The sequence below is a fragment of the Uloborus diversus genome, chromosome 9, assembly GCF_026930045.1.
Source record: "Uloborus diversus isolate 005 chromosome 9, Udiv.v.3.1, whole genome shotgun sequence".
NCBI lineage: Eukaryota > Metazoa > Arthropoda > Arachnida > Araneae > Uloboridae > Uloborus > Uloborus diversus.
The window spans coordinates 114,099,440-114,116,258 of NC_072739.1; the positions used below are offsets into that span (position 1 = coordinate 114,099,440).

General features: G+C 34.0%; 1 protein-coding gene across 1 annotated transcript in view; it reads left to right on the top strand.

Moving 5' to 3' along the window:
• The first annotated feature begins 3,317 nt into the window (after positions 1–3,317).
• LOC129230447 (transient receptor potential cation channel subfamily M member-like 2) overlaps positions 3,318–16,819 on the top strand; it is an 88,580-nt gene continuing 75,078 nt past the window's right edge. The window contains 6 exon segments of the mRNA XM_054864846.1: positions 3,318–3,512; positions 4,994–5,002; positions 5,004–5,174; positions 6,223–6,438; positions 9,804–9,996; positions 11,172–11,367. Coding sequence (XP_054720821.1) covers positions 3,318–3,512; positions 4,994–5,002; positions 5,004–5,174; positions 6,223–6,438; positions 9,804–9,996; positions 11,172–11,367 — 980 coding nt within the window.

Here is a 16,819-nt window from a genome sequence, read left to right on the forward strand (position 1 = left end):
GAGCTATTTTCATAGATTAATAGTAGTGTGTAAGAAATGCATGTGTGTATGTACTTTTATTTCCCAATAATAACTACGTGATATCTATTACGTCTAAATATATCTCATTTTCTCATATTTTGTGTAATATATTAAGTAATGCAAATGCAAATGGTGGGCTAAGGGTGCTGTTTCATATCTAGAGGGATCAAACTATGTTAAAAAGCCTATTTAAATTGTCCTAAGTAAGTTTTATGCGCTTTAGTTAGGAAACTATTCGGTTTATAAATACAGAATTCTACAGTTATCTCGGTAAAGGCCTGGAACGAATTAACCGCGATAAACGAGGGTTGACTGTATGTGGTTAAAACATGGTCTAAAAACAGTTTAAAAAGGCGTTTAAAAATGTTTTAAAAATGATTGGGTATGTGAATAAAAGAAAACATATAGACAACCACTTTTCCACAACGCGAAATTTCGACTTACACGAGTGGTCTCGGAACGCATCCCTCACTTAAGTTGGGGATTCGGACTGTAACTATAATGCAACCCATAGAGGCCATTATAATATCTCTAGATCAAAAAACTATGTAATATGTGTAATAAATGTTAAATTCTCTATGTTAAGCAAGTAATATATTTTACTAATGATTCATAATTTAGGAAATCCATGAGATTTAGTATTTTTTACTGATAAAAAAAACTCTTAATCCTTTATTTTGATGTTGTTTTCATAACGGCAATAGAGTTCAATGATTTTGGGTGAGAGGTTGTAAAATATGAAACTGCTGAAAGGGGTCCCACACCTGGTTTCTGGGGACTCGTAAATACTTAGTTTCCTAGCTATTTTAACTTGGCAAAATAGAATTTAGGGATAAAATGATGTAAGATTCCTTTTGTGTTTTTGTGTCAACTGTAACTTTATCATCAGTTTCATTTCAATTTCTTTTGTTTTTCTAAATTGTAAGTTTGAAAATTTTTGAAGTGAAATTTTGAAAAAATGATGGAAGTACACCCAATTTTTGGTACTACCAATAAATCAGATATTATGACAAATTTGTGAAAAATAAGAACTTGCACTTAACTTTTTTATCCGACTCTGATTTTTAAAAAGAATTTGGTAATCCCTCCTGGAATACTCACGTTTTTAAATCGAACAAAATGTCAGTCATGTAGAAAACTTTCTTCATTTTTGGTTTATTTGTTTTACTGAACTCAGTGGGCGGATCAACAGGGGGTTGGGGCGATGCCCCCCCCCCAAAAGTTTTGTAAATTTGAAAATTTTCCGGGTGAAAGGCTTCCAAACTCTCCCCCCCCCCCCAAACACATCACAAAAAAAATCACCTGCAGCTGTTTTTTTTTACGACTTTAAATCCAAAATATTTCCACGGAAGAGTCCCCTGAATCCCCCTCTCCAATGTCCAGAGAAAATCGTCAAAAATTTTCGAATTTTTAGAGCTTCAATTTCGAAAAAAATTCTAGGGGAGAGCCCCTGACCTCGAGCCCTTCCCCTTACATCAATGAAGATCCCACTAACATTGCGTTTTTGAAGCTTTAAGATCGAAAAGTTAAGGAATAGCTCCTGGACCCAACCCAACGCTACCAAAGATAGTCCAACCATCGTATTTCAAACGCTCCAATTTCGAACAATTTCTGATATAGAAAGTTCCGATCTCTGCTCCTTCCCTACGTCCATAAAAGGTGGCTTATAACGTATAAAAGGTGGCTTTCAAGACTTCAATTTCGAAAAATTCAGAATCATTCCAAAGATCATCCAAAACTGCAGTTTTGGAACTTCTACATCAAAACATTTCTGGGGAAAAAAATTCTGAACCCCATGTCTTTTGCTACGTCATCGAAGGTGGCCTACAATTATGTTTTTTAGGGACTTCAATTCCGGGGGAAAGCCCCCCGAACCCCGTTTTTTTAGCATCACTAAAGGTATCTAAAAATTGTGTTTTTGAAGCTCTAATATCAAAAAAATGGACTGGGGAAAATTCCATGAATCTCATCCTTTCCCTTCAAGCCACCAAAGATAGCAAAATAATTGTGCTTTTGAAAAATATACCCTTAAATTTTAAAAAATTTCCAGAGAGAAACCTTGAAGCCCCCCTTTCTCCTATTAATCACCCAAAGAGTCTAAAAATGCGTTCCCTAACAAAAATTTTCAGGGGAGACACCATAAACACTCTTACTTAATCGCGAATTTTGAACTGCTCAATCAACAAAACAAATCCATAACTATCTTCACATTTAATTTAGAAATGCAATTTTTGTATTTCATTATGCTCGGTAACAAAAAACTGGTAAAAAAGGATGTCATCTCTTGATGCTGCAACCTTTCTTTTAGGAAAAAAGTACAATTGAGGACCTAAAATGGCTACTAAGGTGGGATAGCCCTCCATACTTCCACTTTAGAAAACATAATGGGGACTCTGTTGTCATGTTTTAACAGGACATAAACGTTTGATTAATCTAATTTCATCAATTAGAGATTAGAGAGGTGTTAGAGCTTGATTAACTTTAATATTGAAAATTATTTTTTCTTCCAAAATGCATGAACAAATCAGAGGAGCTACTGAACTCAAAATAACTTCAAGATATGAAGTAAAAAATATACGTTGTATTAATTTAAAAAATTAAATATAACATTTTTTACGCATTGTTTTTTTTTTTTATAAATTAAAATTCAAAGCGTACTGTTTTTCTACGTTATTTGTCTACAAAAACCTCATTTTCAAGTATTAACTATATTTTCGTCGAAAAACCCCCAGCATAAAGATGCTCAAAAAAAACATATGCCACGATGGCGCGGATCAAACTTGGCGCAGGCCTGCGCAAGAGTGCCCTTTTTTTTTGCAAAATTAGAAGATTTTTTTATATGCTGATCCCTCTAATGAACTTTAAAAAAAAGTTCCAAAAAATTATCGTTTTTCTACACGGAAAATATGCGTTATTTTGATTTGAGATTTGCTCTTTCATAAACAATTTGAAAGATTCATTTTGTTTGTCAGAATTTTGTGAAGGGTCCGTTTTGGGTTGATCGAGATTTTTGTGAAACGGTCCGTTTTGGTTGATTGGATTTTTTGTGAAGGGTCCCATTAACAGGACTCAAATTTCCTCTGGCCTGTAAATATTTTAAGTGTTTGAAAAAATGCAATAATTTAATATTTGTTGTGAAGCATGATTTAAATAAGAAATTAATTGTTGATAGTTTTCTGTTACATCAGCTATTACACATTACATGCCATTGATAATTATATAATTATGTTGCAATGTGTGTGCGCATTAAAAAGTTTGTAATAATTTTTTTGAAAAAAAATTTCAGAAAGCTGATGATGAGGGTTACTCCTTTAGATGATATAGCAACAGAAGGTAAAGGTGATGCATTTCAAGAGAATGAAAAAGGCTGTTCGGCGACAACAAAGTTTTTGCTGTGTCAGAAAACCTTTGGGGAAGATGTTTTCAAGACGTTTTCTATACTTCCGAAGGAGTTTTATGCTTTTGGAAAAAATTTCGCCTATGAAGAACAGGTAATTAAGGTTGCATTAATCATGCATGTTGAGAAAAGGAATTTTAAAAAAAAAATGAGCACTAGCTTTCCCCGAATTTTTTAATCAATAGCAAGTATTTTGCATAAGCACACTACATAATTTGCATAACTAATAAATAGTACATTTTTTTAGCAAGTTATAAGTACTTGTTGCCGAATATTTACCAATATTTAATGATATTAAGTAGTTAAAAATTATAAGAGCCAGAATGGCTTTTTATCAGTTACTGACAGCTTTTTCTAAGCTAAAGCACTTTTTGTTGCATTCTTATGTTGAGAGCAAATTTAACCCGTGAACCTTAAAAAACATCCATTGGACCAGCAAAATGTAAATTTTAGTGGTTCCTTGGGACCAGTGACGTTTTGTTCCTGTAAGTCCTGCTTTGCAAGAAAAGGTTTTGTTAGAAATTTCTACAGCAATTACATATAGATATTGTTATGGCCACCCTATTTTCTTTGTCCCAGAGCAACAACAAAGACAAAATTTGGTTCACTAAATTCCTTAACCAGAAGTTTTGTCTTACAGAAAAATGCCTTGCTGCCTCTTGCGCTTGCCCAGTCCACTCAGACCTCGTCCGTTAAGCATGTTTTTAAACTTGGTTTACAATGTCAATTATTTTATATACAGTAATAACTCTGATTTTAACGACTGTCAAGGGGACTGGAAATGTGTATCTTTAAATTAATCGTTTAAATTGAGGAACATGGGACCATTCAATGCAGTCAAATTATATCATTAAATCGAATGTGACCAGTGAAATGTATCATTAAATTGAGCAAATCATTAAATTGAAGTTATGCTGTATTTTTGACTTTCTCTTTGTTTCTTTTAAACCAGGCCAATGAGAATTTATTTATTTCTCAAATGCCGGCTCAATTGACCATTGAGTCCCAGAGAATAAACCACTGAAAGTGTGTAGGGGACCAGTGACCTTTTATAATTATTGGTACATTGGACCAGTGGCTTATTTTTCTCAATACCCTTCCAGTCATGTGATGTATGAAAGTTTTTATTTTCATCCATTTACACTTAAAGTGTAAAAATATTCTTAGCACCTACACATTTAGAAGAAACAATCACATGCTAAAATAGATTTGTTTATAAACAATTACATGCTCATTTCAGAGAAATGAGCATATTCTTTAGTGAAAAAAAAGAAAAAAAAAATGTTTGGGGACAGAAAAGTTGAGAAAATAACAAAGTAGGATAAAACCAATTAAAGTACTCCATTTCTTTGCGATGAACGTAAGTCAACATTTTCATTGAAATTTTTCCATTGTTGCATTGTTTTTTTCTTCATACTGTGCTTAGCACAAAACTAATCATTTCAATTTTCATGTTATATTATGCTTATTATAAAATGCTTAATGGCTACTTTTTTACATAGCAATTCATTTTGATTAAATTCCCATGATTTTTTGATTTCCATTAATCAATTTTGTATACTTTATTTCTTTTAGGGACATCCATTTTTTACGTACTTCTCATGATGCAAGCATGGAAAATATTGCTAATGTTATTCATAGGGAATGGAAAGTCAAGAGTCCGAAAATTGTCCTGGTTGTTGTGTCAAACATTGGGCCCTTGAGTACCTGGACCAATAAAAGACAGCTAGAACATTTCCAAGCTGGCCTTATAAAAGTAACATATTGCTCTGCATTACTTGAACATTTACTGGAAAGTTTTGATTGATTAAAAATGATAATAAAATAATTTTGCAAAAAATATTTTCAAAGTATTGATTTTAGAAGCAATATATATTTAATTATCTTATAATTGAAATTTTCATTCCTTTACACTGATTATCAGACAAAAAGTGAATGCATTTTAAAATGAAAAAGAAATCAATATCAAATTCATTTTATTTTGAGATTTGCCATTTGTTGAGAAAAGCAATCTATTCATAAGTCTTAAGCAATCTCATTTGAAAGAATCATTACTTTTTAAAAGTTATTCTTTTTTTTTAAATATTTTTTCTATCAGAGCTTGATTTAACAGCGGTATGCCTGGAGGAACCAGAAAAACTATCATGTTTAATTTTAAAAAATTAAAATGGCATTAACAATAATATAAAAAAAATCATTGCAATTTAACATTTAAATCTTGCTTATTTTTGGTTTGAAGTGTCTTCATTCCTTTTCTTCAGTAACTGACAGATTAGAATGTGTTAGTGTCAAGGACGAGCACAGAAATTTTGGGGCCCGTCACAGATGACTTTTACGCCCCCCCCCCTCCATGTTAACTCTACGTTCCTACATATGTTTAACCCTCATTAAAAAAAATTTGGGCCCCTTTCAGGTTCAGGGCCCAGGTTAACAGGTGTCCCTCCCCCCACCCCTACGTGCATGCCCATGGTTAGTCTACTCTTTGTAGCCTTTTTTTTTTTTTTTTTTGCAGTAGGCATGTTGGTAACAAACGAAGATGATATTTTTGCTTGCCATCAAATTTCTTTGCAAGTTTATGCTAAAAAAAATTCTGGAAAATTAGCTGTAATGTTTCATGTATCATACACTTTTGGAGCTTATTTAAAACATTATTATTGTTTAAATACTTGATATATATATATATATATATATATATATATATATATATATATATATATATATATATATATATATATATATATATATATATATATATATATATATATATATATATATTTAAATTACCACTTTAAATATTTTCGCAGGCTGCAAATACTACAGAAATGTGGATTTTTACTCATGGAACAAATATTGGTATTGCCAGAACCATCGGAGATGCGGTTCATGATGAACTGTTAAGACGCCAGGCGCTCTTGTGTCACAAACATCCAAACACCTCAGGACCTTCTTTACCTCCTTTAACATTAGTTGGTGTCACTAGAGAAGATATGATTGTTTATGGAGATATGCTTGATGGTCGAGTAAGTTTCACCAGCATACTATATAATAATAAAATACAGTAGAGTGTCTTGAAAATTCAAGGTTCTGTATACGAAATTCAAACCTTCTACTACTAATTGTTTTTGTGTTATGTAAGATCCTTGCAGGCACATGCACTTACATAGATACAAAACTCACTGAAATGGATTCGGGCGCAGTCACCAATGCATGTTTTGGTTACCTACAATTGTGCACAGATGCATATACGCACGGACATCGTAAAAAACTAAAGTCAAAATTAGTTCAGATGTAATTAAAAGAGAAATTTATGTTGAAACATAAGCGATAAATTTTGTGAAGACAATGTTTCCTTTTCATTGTGCAGGAAAATAAAAGGTGCTCCTGATAATGTGCTCCGAACAGTGTCAACTTTTAATCTGGAAAAATTTTCTGGATAATCCGAAATTTTAGTAACCCTAGGTGACATAAGCCCCAGTTAACTCTGATTTTCAAGACTACTCTATCGTTAGAGTGAAAAGTGAAGTGAAAAGGGGGCGCTTGAAACTAGCGCGAGCACTGAGACCTCAGGTCTATTGTACTGTTACTGTATCGTTAGATTTTCTTTTTCTTTTCCTCATAACTGGGCAGTTGTATTTTAGAATTATAATTTCTTTTTTCTCAAACTGCCCAAAACCACACCTGCCCACACTTCTAGGTATAACCCTTTAGTTCGGGTTTAAAATTAAATGCAATTTTCTTGAAAACTATATACAGGGTTAGCATAAAAGAATATCTCAGTTTTAAAAATTTATATTTCATAAACTATTACACTTAGCACTATAAATGATACATAAAAATAAAGATAAACTGTGAAAGTTTTTTTCACTCACAAATATTCAATGTGTGCGCATTTCGTAATGCAACACACATCAATAACCTACCTTTTAGAGTGTTTCACTGTCCATTTTTCGTAATGCTACACATACGCGATCTTTCAGTTTTTGCAATGTTGTAGGCAATGGTGGTGTATAAACACTGTCTTTGGCGAAACCTCATTAAAAAATCACATGGGGTTAGGTTTGGGGATCTGGCTGGCCAACGCTTAAAGGATAAATCATCATAACTTGCATGGCCAATCTAGCGATGCGGAATGTTAGTGGCGCAGCTAAGTGGAGGGTTTGGGAGTAACAGTAATCCCTCTTCCCTCCCACCCAGTGGTCTTGGTTTAAACATTGTTTCCAATCCTAATACAGTAGTTAATATTTGTTTTAGGACTTTTGTGACCAAAAAACCCCTTCCAAAAGGAATTTCTGACTGCGCTAGTGCGGAACGTGCACATTTAAGTAGTTACACACTTAAAAAAAACTTGCACTGTCTATCTTTCTTTTTATGTATTATTTATAGTGGTAAATGCAATAGTTTATAAAATATAAATTTTCAAAATCGGGATATTCTTTTATGCTAACTGTTGGGAAATGTGTCTTTACCTTAAGTTCATAGAACTAAATAAAAGGTTTACAGAACCCCAACATCAAAAAGCCGTGCAGTCTGCCAGTAAGAAATAAAACATACTCAAAGTAATTTTAAATAAATAACATTTATTAAAATATCACAGTATACAACAATAAACATTTGTTAAATACCAAAAATAATTTAGAGTGTACAAAACCCCCCAATAATCACAGAAATTTCAAAGTTAAATTATTAAATAAACACTTTTAGAAAAAACGCGAAACATTTTAGAAAAAATTGTAAAATGTCACCTTCCTGCGCTAATGCGCATGTTTACATTGCTGAAGACTTCTTGATCAAGTGTAATCGAAGAAAACTGTTCCATCATGCACCGGCCGATATGCTTGCTTAGTTCTAGAAGAACCTTTTCAAATACCGGAAAACAAACTTGTGCACCCACAGGAATCACACCGGAACCTTCTGGAACTCTGGTAGGAACGTCTAGGAAATCCAATCATGAAGGTCACTCTGAAGGACATCGATGATTTCAAACTGATGACAGTCCCACACCACCACAGGAGCACCGGTAAATCAATCCAGGTATTGGCCAAGTTTAAGTGTTAGGCCTAATTGCAATGAACTTCATCTCCTGCAAACCTCTTCAGCAATGTTGACATTTTTCCCTCCATAAACAGGAGTAATTTAGAACATTCTTAAACAACAATTAACACTGAATAAAACTTATGTCAAGCCCAGCTTGAATTCAAAAACGTTGCATCATCAACGGCTCGAGCGCGCTGCAACTTCCATCAACAACCTAGCATGGTTGCCGAACCTTCAAAGACCAATCCCTGATTGGTCAACAAAAAATGGCAAGATGCCAATGGGGAGTAAACACAAACAAAAAGTGAGCACTGAAAATATTTCGATCAATCTATTTATACGTTCTATGACCGCGATACGTCATCCCATGACACACCCTACTTTGCATTGGAGATATACATCTCAACTATTCCTGATTGAGTGATTTAACAATCTTTCTATTCGTTTTTTCGGCTCAAAGTAGCCAAAAACATCTCAACCATCGGGTGTTACGTCATAGGATGATTCCGATGTTGCACGATCATGCCCGAATCAATTTCAGTTATCCGCCGCTGGGACACAAGACGCGGAGTGGCAAAAACATATCGGAGGTAAGTTTCAAAAAAATACTTTAACATTTGTAATTAAATTAAAAGCGCTCCAAGATACTGAATAAAGGCTTTTAAGCCCAACACTAACCCTGTATATTATTACATGGTAAGATGATTTAGGAAAAGTCAAAGAAGGATTAAAGTTTATGAAAATACAAGGGACAAAGAAAGTTTGCTCGGGGTCAAAATGACACCCTCCTGTAATTCTAGTGTTAACTAATATTTTGCTCCTCAGTAACAGTCTTTTGAGATTGGTCTGTTGAAACAATGAAATAAGAATCTAATATATTTTGAGTCTTTATTGGATGTTTTGTGCTACAGTTGATGCTTCAGTTGCCATAGAATTGCCCAAATGTGTTGTATTGATAAAGAGATATCTATTGTCTTTTTGCTTTAGAATAAAAATGAGCTAGTATGTAGTTAAACAGTGGCTAAAATTACTAAGATTTTGCATAAAATATGATAGTAGGGGAATGTGGGGCATGAGTTATGAAGTGATTTTCTAAAACTATTATTTTTTTCAAAAGAAAATGTTTAATGTGTAAGGTGTGTTTTACAGTTAGACAAATCCATCTTGATCTCCTCTTTCTTTTTCTATTTAGAGGTATGACCAGCCAAATATCAAAAAGTGAAATAACTTTTTAAACTTTTGTTTCACTTTCTTCTTTACTAGAGGCTATACACAGTTATAGATTGTTATAAACCAGAATTCTGTTTTATTAAAATTGATGTATATATTTAATTGAGTTTTTGTTTATTAGGCACAAAGAGTGGAGATAGAAAATGAAGGGAACCTGCCAGAAGAGCGTAAATATGAGCTTAATGCTGATCACTCACATTTCATCATAGTAAGAGATAGTACAATAAATAAGACTGGTCTAAATCACTTTTTACTTAAATTTGAACAATATTTAGCATCAGCTGATTCCGTTCATTGTGATATAGATGCAACAAGTAAGTTGTGATTGTTCATTCCTTCTTACAGTTAGTTTAAAAAAAACTCATTTTACAAGTTGATTTTAAATTTGAAAAATATTTTTTTTAAGTTTTATTAAGATTTAGTGTCTTTTTTAAATATATTTGAATTATAAATTTATAACCTGATGATAATTTCATTTTCTTGAAATCAGGGGGACTGTATTGGTCTTATTCTCCTGATAAATATTTTGTCTTATTTTGTCCAGATTTTTAATTTTTTGTCCTCATATTCCCAATATTTTGAAAATTATTTATTGTATTGGGTAATTAAATAAGTTCTCACCGTTTTCCAACAGTTGGTGTTGCCAACAGAGCTGCTTGCTCTAGTTTATTATTTTGCGAAAGTGCAAACAACTTTATTTCAAATACTTAATACTAAGACTTGAAATAAGACTTGAATATGTCAAATTTCGTGCCAAAGGAAGAGTATTATTTTACTACATTATTTCATTCAAATAATCTTCAGTTGAAGCTTACAGAATTCTTGTGGAGACTACAGCGATCATGTTCTGCCTGAAACAACTTGTAGATTTTGGTTTAGAAGCTTTAAAAATATTGATTTTTATCTTGAAAATAAAGAAAGCTCTGGCTCACCGAAAAAATTTGAAGACAGATAATTAGAAGCATTACTTTATGATGACTCATGTCAAACATTGTTAAGGTAACACAACGTGGAATAAGTGTTTACTATTGTTATTGTTCTGTTCACAAAGGAGTTTACATACCTGCCAACTCTACTGGTTTTTCCAGGAGATTCCTGGATTTTGATCATTTCTCTTGATTGTGTATATGATGTAAGGAACATTTGGTTACCCTAAGAAGGATGATAAGAAATCTCTGTTCATCCCTAAATAACAATGAAAAATCTGTCATAATCATCCACTAGATTTTTTAAACATCTACTGGATTTTTTCCCAGTAGATGTTGGCAGGTATGAATTTATCCATTATCATCAATGGAGATCTAAGTCAAATGTAAACTTTTAGATGCATTACCAGAAAATAAATTCTCTTTGATTTTTTTCTCCTTTCGATATGAAATTTTCTGTCAACTTCAAATCATTTTGGAACCATTTATTTATTTTTGCAATTATTGTAATATCAGTTAATTTTTGTCACTGAAAGTCACTAATTTTGTCACTTTTCTTTCAGCTCCTAGGAGGCATCCAGATGTGTGTCCTTTATCAGCCAATGAAATTCCTGTTGTAGCTTTGTTAATTCAAGGAGGTTATGATTGTGCTCGTATGATTTTAGAGCACCTGAAAAAACATCTTCCTGTTGTTGTTGTGCGAGGTAGTGGTGGATTAGCTGATTTATTAGCTTATGCTTATTTTGAGGTATCTGAAAGGTAAAGTTGGAATTTTTTGATTTTTGAATTTTGTTGCTATGTTTAGTATGTCCCTCAGCATTTAAAAGAAATAATGTTTTCTCTGTGGTGGACATTTATTTTTCATAAATGTTTGCCACAAGGAAAGTCTTTTGCATTTGGTTGTGCAATCATACAACTATATGCATACATGTACAGTCATACAGTTTGCATGTACTTTTGTAAGGTTTTTTTCCCCTGTCAGGTAATTTTCATGACTAAATTGCTGATTTTGTGCAACTTAGTAGCAGTTTTAAAACCACTGTCAAAAGTTTTAGGTTTTTTTAATCATTTACTTAAGTTTTTTATTTCACTTTATGCTTGAACTTATAGTCCCCCGCCCCCACCAAATTTTTGGGTGCCACAGCCTGTCCCCCCTTCCCCCCACTTCCTTTTGAGGTTACCTCCATAAAATACAATGTTAAGCACATTGCAGTTTACTTTTATTATGATTAGGAGTCTTATTTCTGGAAGAAAAATTTGTAAATCAGGAAGAGCTTTTTCCTTTCTGTTTAGGCAATAAAACATTTGTACTTATGATTCTTTAAACTGTAATATTTTCTGTTAGACAAACGCTTTAACATTCAAATAACAAATTTATATATATCTCATCTGTTCCTGCAAATTGGCTAGCTTTGCCTTTTTACCTTATTTCTCCTTGACCTTTGGGCAATCAGCCTTTACAACATTTTTTTAAAGCAAGCATTTTGCATATGACACCTAAAGCGTTAAATTAATGCAGCTGGAAAGCTTCTCGTGTTTTTAAGTCAAGTGCACAACACCTAAAATTTCATTCGGCATTTAAGTAAACACTGGTAAGATTCACTGGTTTAATTTATAGTGGACTGTATTTTTAAAAAGGTAAATTGATAAAACGTAGGTAGAACATTTTTTATTAAGTAACTAAAACATACTGTTTAAACAAATCTCGGTGTACCTGCACCGAGAGTCTTCAGGTAACTACTGCCGAAGCAGAAGGTGCAAGCTTTTAACAACTGCGAAGGCGCCACATGCGCATTACTTCTAGAGTTGAGATGTAACATGCCGCCCGCGTTGAAAGGTTCAACTTTCAAAAACCAATCATACATAACATACATTTCAAAAACAATCAAAATTTATCACAGGATCTGAACATAGTGACATAACAAGCTACTTCAAAATTATATATAAGAGGTAAACATGTAAAGAAGTTTAAAAAATTGTAAATAGCAAATTTTAATACCCAAAAATAACTTTTACTGAGTTGGTAAAATACAAATTTTAGAAATAGATCGAGTGAAAATACCATTAGGAGTTCTAATTTTTACGACTCTTATTTTGTGATCTGAACCCTTTACAGTTTCCACAATACGACCAAGTGGCCACTGTAACGGGGGTAAGTTGGGTTCCTTTAAAAGTACCATAGTACCAACTTCAACATTATCCTTAGCAAATTGCCACTTGTTACGCTGCTGTAAGTGATTCAAATAATCAGTCTGCCATCGTTTCCAAATTACTTGCACATAATTTGTTAATTTTTGCCACTTAGACAATTTACTTTCTGGAATGTCCTTTAAATTTGGCTCTGGAAGTGCAAGTAGTGGGCGGCCAATTAAAAAATGACCAGGGGTCAAAACTTCATACTCGTTCACATCGGTTGATAAAGGAGTAAGTGGACGGGAATTCAGAATTGCTTCTATCTGAACCATTACAGTGGTAAATTCCTCGAAACTTAATTTATTGTTACCTACGGTCCGTTTCAAATGATGCTTAAAGGATTTCACACCTGATTCCCATAGCCCTCCAAAGTGAGGAGAACGAGGGGGAATGTTTTTCCAAACAATTTCTTCAGACAATAAATAGTTATTTAACGTTGAGGTAGGCGTGTCTGCTTGTGCCAGTAATTTCTTAATTTCAGAATTCGCGCCTTTAAAATTGGTTGCGTTATCACTGATAATGCTTGAAATTTTTCCCCGCCTAGAGATAAACCTCTTCAGAGAAGCAATAAATGCCTCCGAGGTTAAATCGGAAACAATCTCCAAGTGAATGGCCTTTGTAGAAAGACATATGAAAATTGAAACGTATACATTAACAATTTTTGCCTTTCGAAGGTTACTTACGCGAATTTGAAATGGTCCACAAAAATCGACACCACTATTGACAAAGGGGGCAACTGGGTTTACTCGTTCAGAAGGCAATTCTCCCATTAACTGCAATGGCGAACTTGGGTTATTTTTGAAACAAACATTACAGTTATGCACAACCTTTCTTGCAATGCTTTTGCCATTAATAGGCCAAAATTGCAGCCTCACAAAATAAAGCAATCCCTGGGCACCAATATGAAAGTATCTTTTATGAAAACTTTCAAAAATTAAATAAGTTAATTTGCTATGTTGAGGAAGGATTAACTGATGCTTGGCATCAAACTCTATTTGAGCTTTAGTAAGGCGTCCTCCTACTCTTAAATTATCATTTGAATCCACAAAGGGATTTAGGGACGAAATTTTACTTGAGCCTGAAATACCTTTTCCATTCTTTAAGGCCGCAAGTTCAGGCCCAAACTGCCTTGCTTGCACCTTATTAACAAGAATGGCTCTAGCTCTTTGCAAGTCATCCAAAGATTGACTTCTTTCTTCCTTTCTACACTTCCGAGAAAATACGAGAATAAACCTTAAAATTCTCAATAATTTAAAATAATCATTAGTTACATTTAACAAATATTCAAAAAATTCATCATTTTCTGAAATAAGAAATGTATTAATATTAAAGTTCTTGAGTTCTAGTTCATAAGCAGGATCACCAGAAAAATCACAATTCTCAGTTGATGGCAATTCACCTTGTAAAAACTCCGGACCATTCCACCAAAGTTCATTCGAAACGAGGTCCTTGACTGTGGTACCTCTCGAGATCAAATCAGCCGGGTTATTTTCCGAACTCACCCACCGCCAACTGCAATTACCGGTTAAGTTCACAATCTCCGCCACCCGATTGGCGACGTAAGTCTTGAGATTTGTCACGGGAGTGTTGATCCACCATAACACAACACTGGAATCCGTCCAGCAAAAAGTTTTAGATATTGGCAGCTCCAGAATAAGAGAAATCTTATTCACCAATCGCGCCAGCAGCAGAGCTCCACAAAGTTCAAGTCTGGGAATGGTTAACATCTTTAAAGGGCATATTCTAGATTTGCTGCACAAAAGTCTGGTTGTGAAATTTCCAGACGTATCAGCACAACGCAAATAAATTACTGCTCCATATGCACGTTGAGATGCATCCGAAAATGCATGAATTTCAAACTCATCGGTGTTATCGGCAATCACTGGTCGTTTTACACTAATTTGATCAACTTGCCGTAGCTGAGCGAGAAACGAAGTCCATTCTTGCATCACATCCTTCGGCAACGACTCATCCCAGTTCAACTTCAGTGTCCATAGACTTTGCATTATAAGCTTCGCCTTGGTGAGAACTGGACCTACTAGTCCAAGGGGATCAAAGAGTTTAGAGATAGTAGATAAGACTTCTCGTTTGGTGAACATGTCCTTAATTTCATACGTGATGTCAAAAGTGAAATTATCGGTATCACGTCTCCATAACATTCCCAAAGTTTTCACAGGTTGAAAAAAGTCAAACGATAATTTGGCATTTTCTTCATCAGCCATAATACTTGTGGAGTTTGATATAATTTTATGTAATTCGAACCCTCCTCTCTTTAAAAGATTACGCAATGATATTAATGACTGTTTTGCGGCATCTACAGACGCTGCACCTGTTAAGATGTCGTCAACATATGTGTCATTACGCAAAATATTTGAAGTGATAGGAAAATCCGATTTTTCATCATCCGCTAAAGCCTGCAACACACGGGTCGCGAGAAAAGGGGCCGAGCAAATACCGTAGGATACAGTAGTAAGCCTGTATATTTTTACAGGGGCCTGACAGCTATCCTTCCAGAGAATTCTTTGCAAATCTCTTTGCGACTCATGCACTAGTATCTGACGGTACATTTTACGAATATCCCCACAAATGGCAATTTTATGCTTACGAAATCTTAGCACAATCGAAAACAAATCTTGCTGAATAGTTCCCCCGAATAGAAGAATGGAATTCAAAGAATATCCTGATGAGGTTTTTTCGGAAGCATTAAAGACTACCCGCAGAGGTGTAGATTTATTTTCCGGTTTAAATATTGGGTGATGTGGGATATAATATACCCTACCCGGTTTTTCATCAGCTTCGACATCCTCCACTTCTTCCATATGACCCAACGATAAATATTCAGCCAAAAAATCACGGTACAAGTTTTTCATAGTATTGTTTTTATTCAATTTGGCCCAAATACTATTCAATCGTTTTTCTGCAGTAAGTTTTGAAAAGCCTAATAACGATTCCGCGTTCTCTCTCATTGGATATTTTACGATATATCTACCTGTACTATCTTTAGAGTGAGTTCTAACAAAATGTTCCTCACAAAATTTTTCGTCTTCCGTTTTAGTCGGTTCAATATTATCTCCGGGAAAAGACTCCATTTTAAAGAAATTCTCCAAAGTAGTATCTAACTTAGAATTTTCCGTAAGATAACAGTTAATTAAATCTGTTTCCTGTAATGTGCTGCTAGTACACAGGTACCCGAAAACACTGTCCTGAAATATTAATTTCTTATCCTCAGAATAGTTTTTCCGGTCGCAGAATTTCAAAAAACAAGCTACTATTTAACAACAATTTTATGTCCGTACTCTTAAAGAAATTTGGACAAGCCAACACAATGTGACTAGGAATTTGACATTCGTTTATAGTAAAAGACTTAGACGGAATTTTTGCCGCGATTTGCGGGACAAGAAAACACTCAATCTGTTTTTCAAAAGTTCTATCTGCATTGCTAATGCAGCAAATGACCTTGTACTTTATTGGTACAGCATGGTCACCAATTCCACTTAAAGACAAATTCTTGACTAGCAATTTCTTAAGTCCCAAGAAATCTGCTAATTTTTCCGTCATGAGATTTATATCAGAGCATGAATCACTTAACGAAGTCACTTCCACGCGATTGTTGCCCTTTCCTAAAACAAACACATTTAATTTTGTCATCAAATTACCTATTTGTTGTGTGCGAGATACTAAAGTCGCACTTGTTTTGCTGTTAAATTTACTTTGCTGACCTACAGAAACATTAGAACTTTCTTGCGAGGAGTCCGAAAGGTTACGTAAATTGCGACCTTCTGAGTCAGAAACAATTGCGGTATGATAAACTTCACCTAAACAATCATGCAACAAGGTATTATGTTTGCCTTTGCAAACAGAGCACACATATTTCGATTTGCAGATCCCCACATGAGCATTAAGGCAATTTTTACAAAGTCCTTTTTGCTCTACAAATTTCAATTTTTCAGATGCACTCATGTCATGAAATCCAACGCACCAAAATAATGTGTGGTTGTTTTTACACAAAACACATACC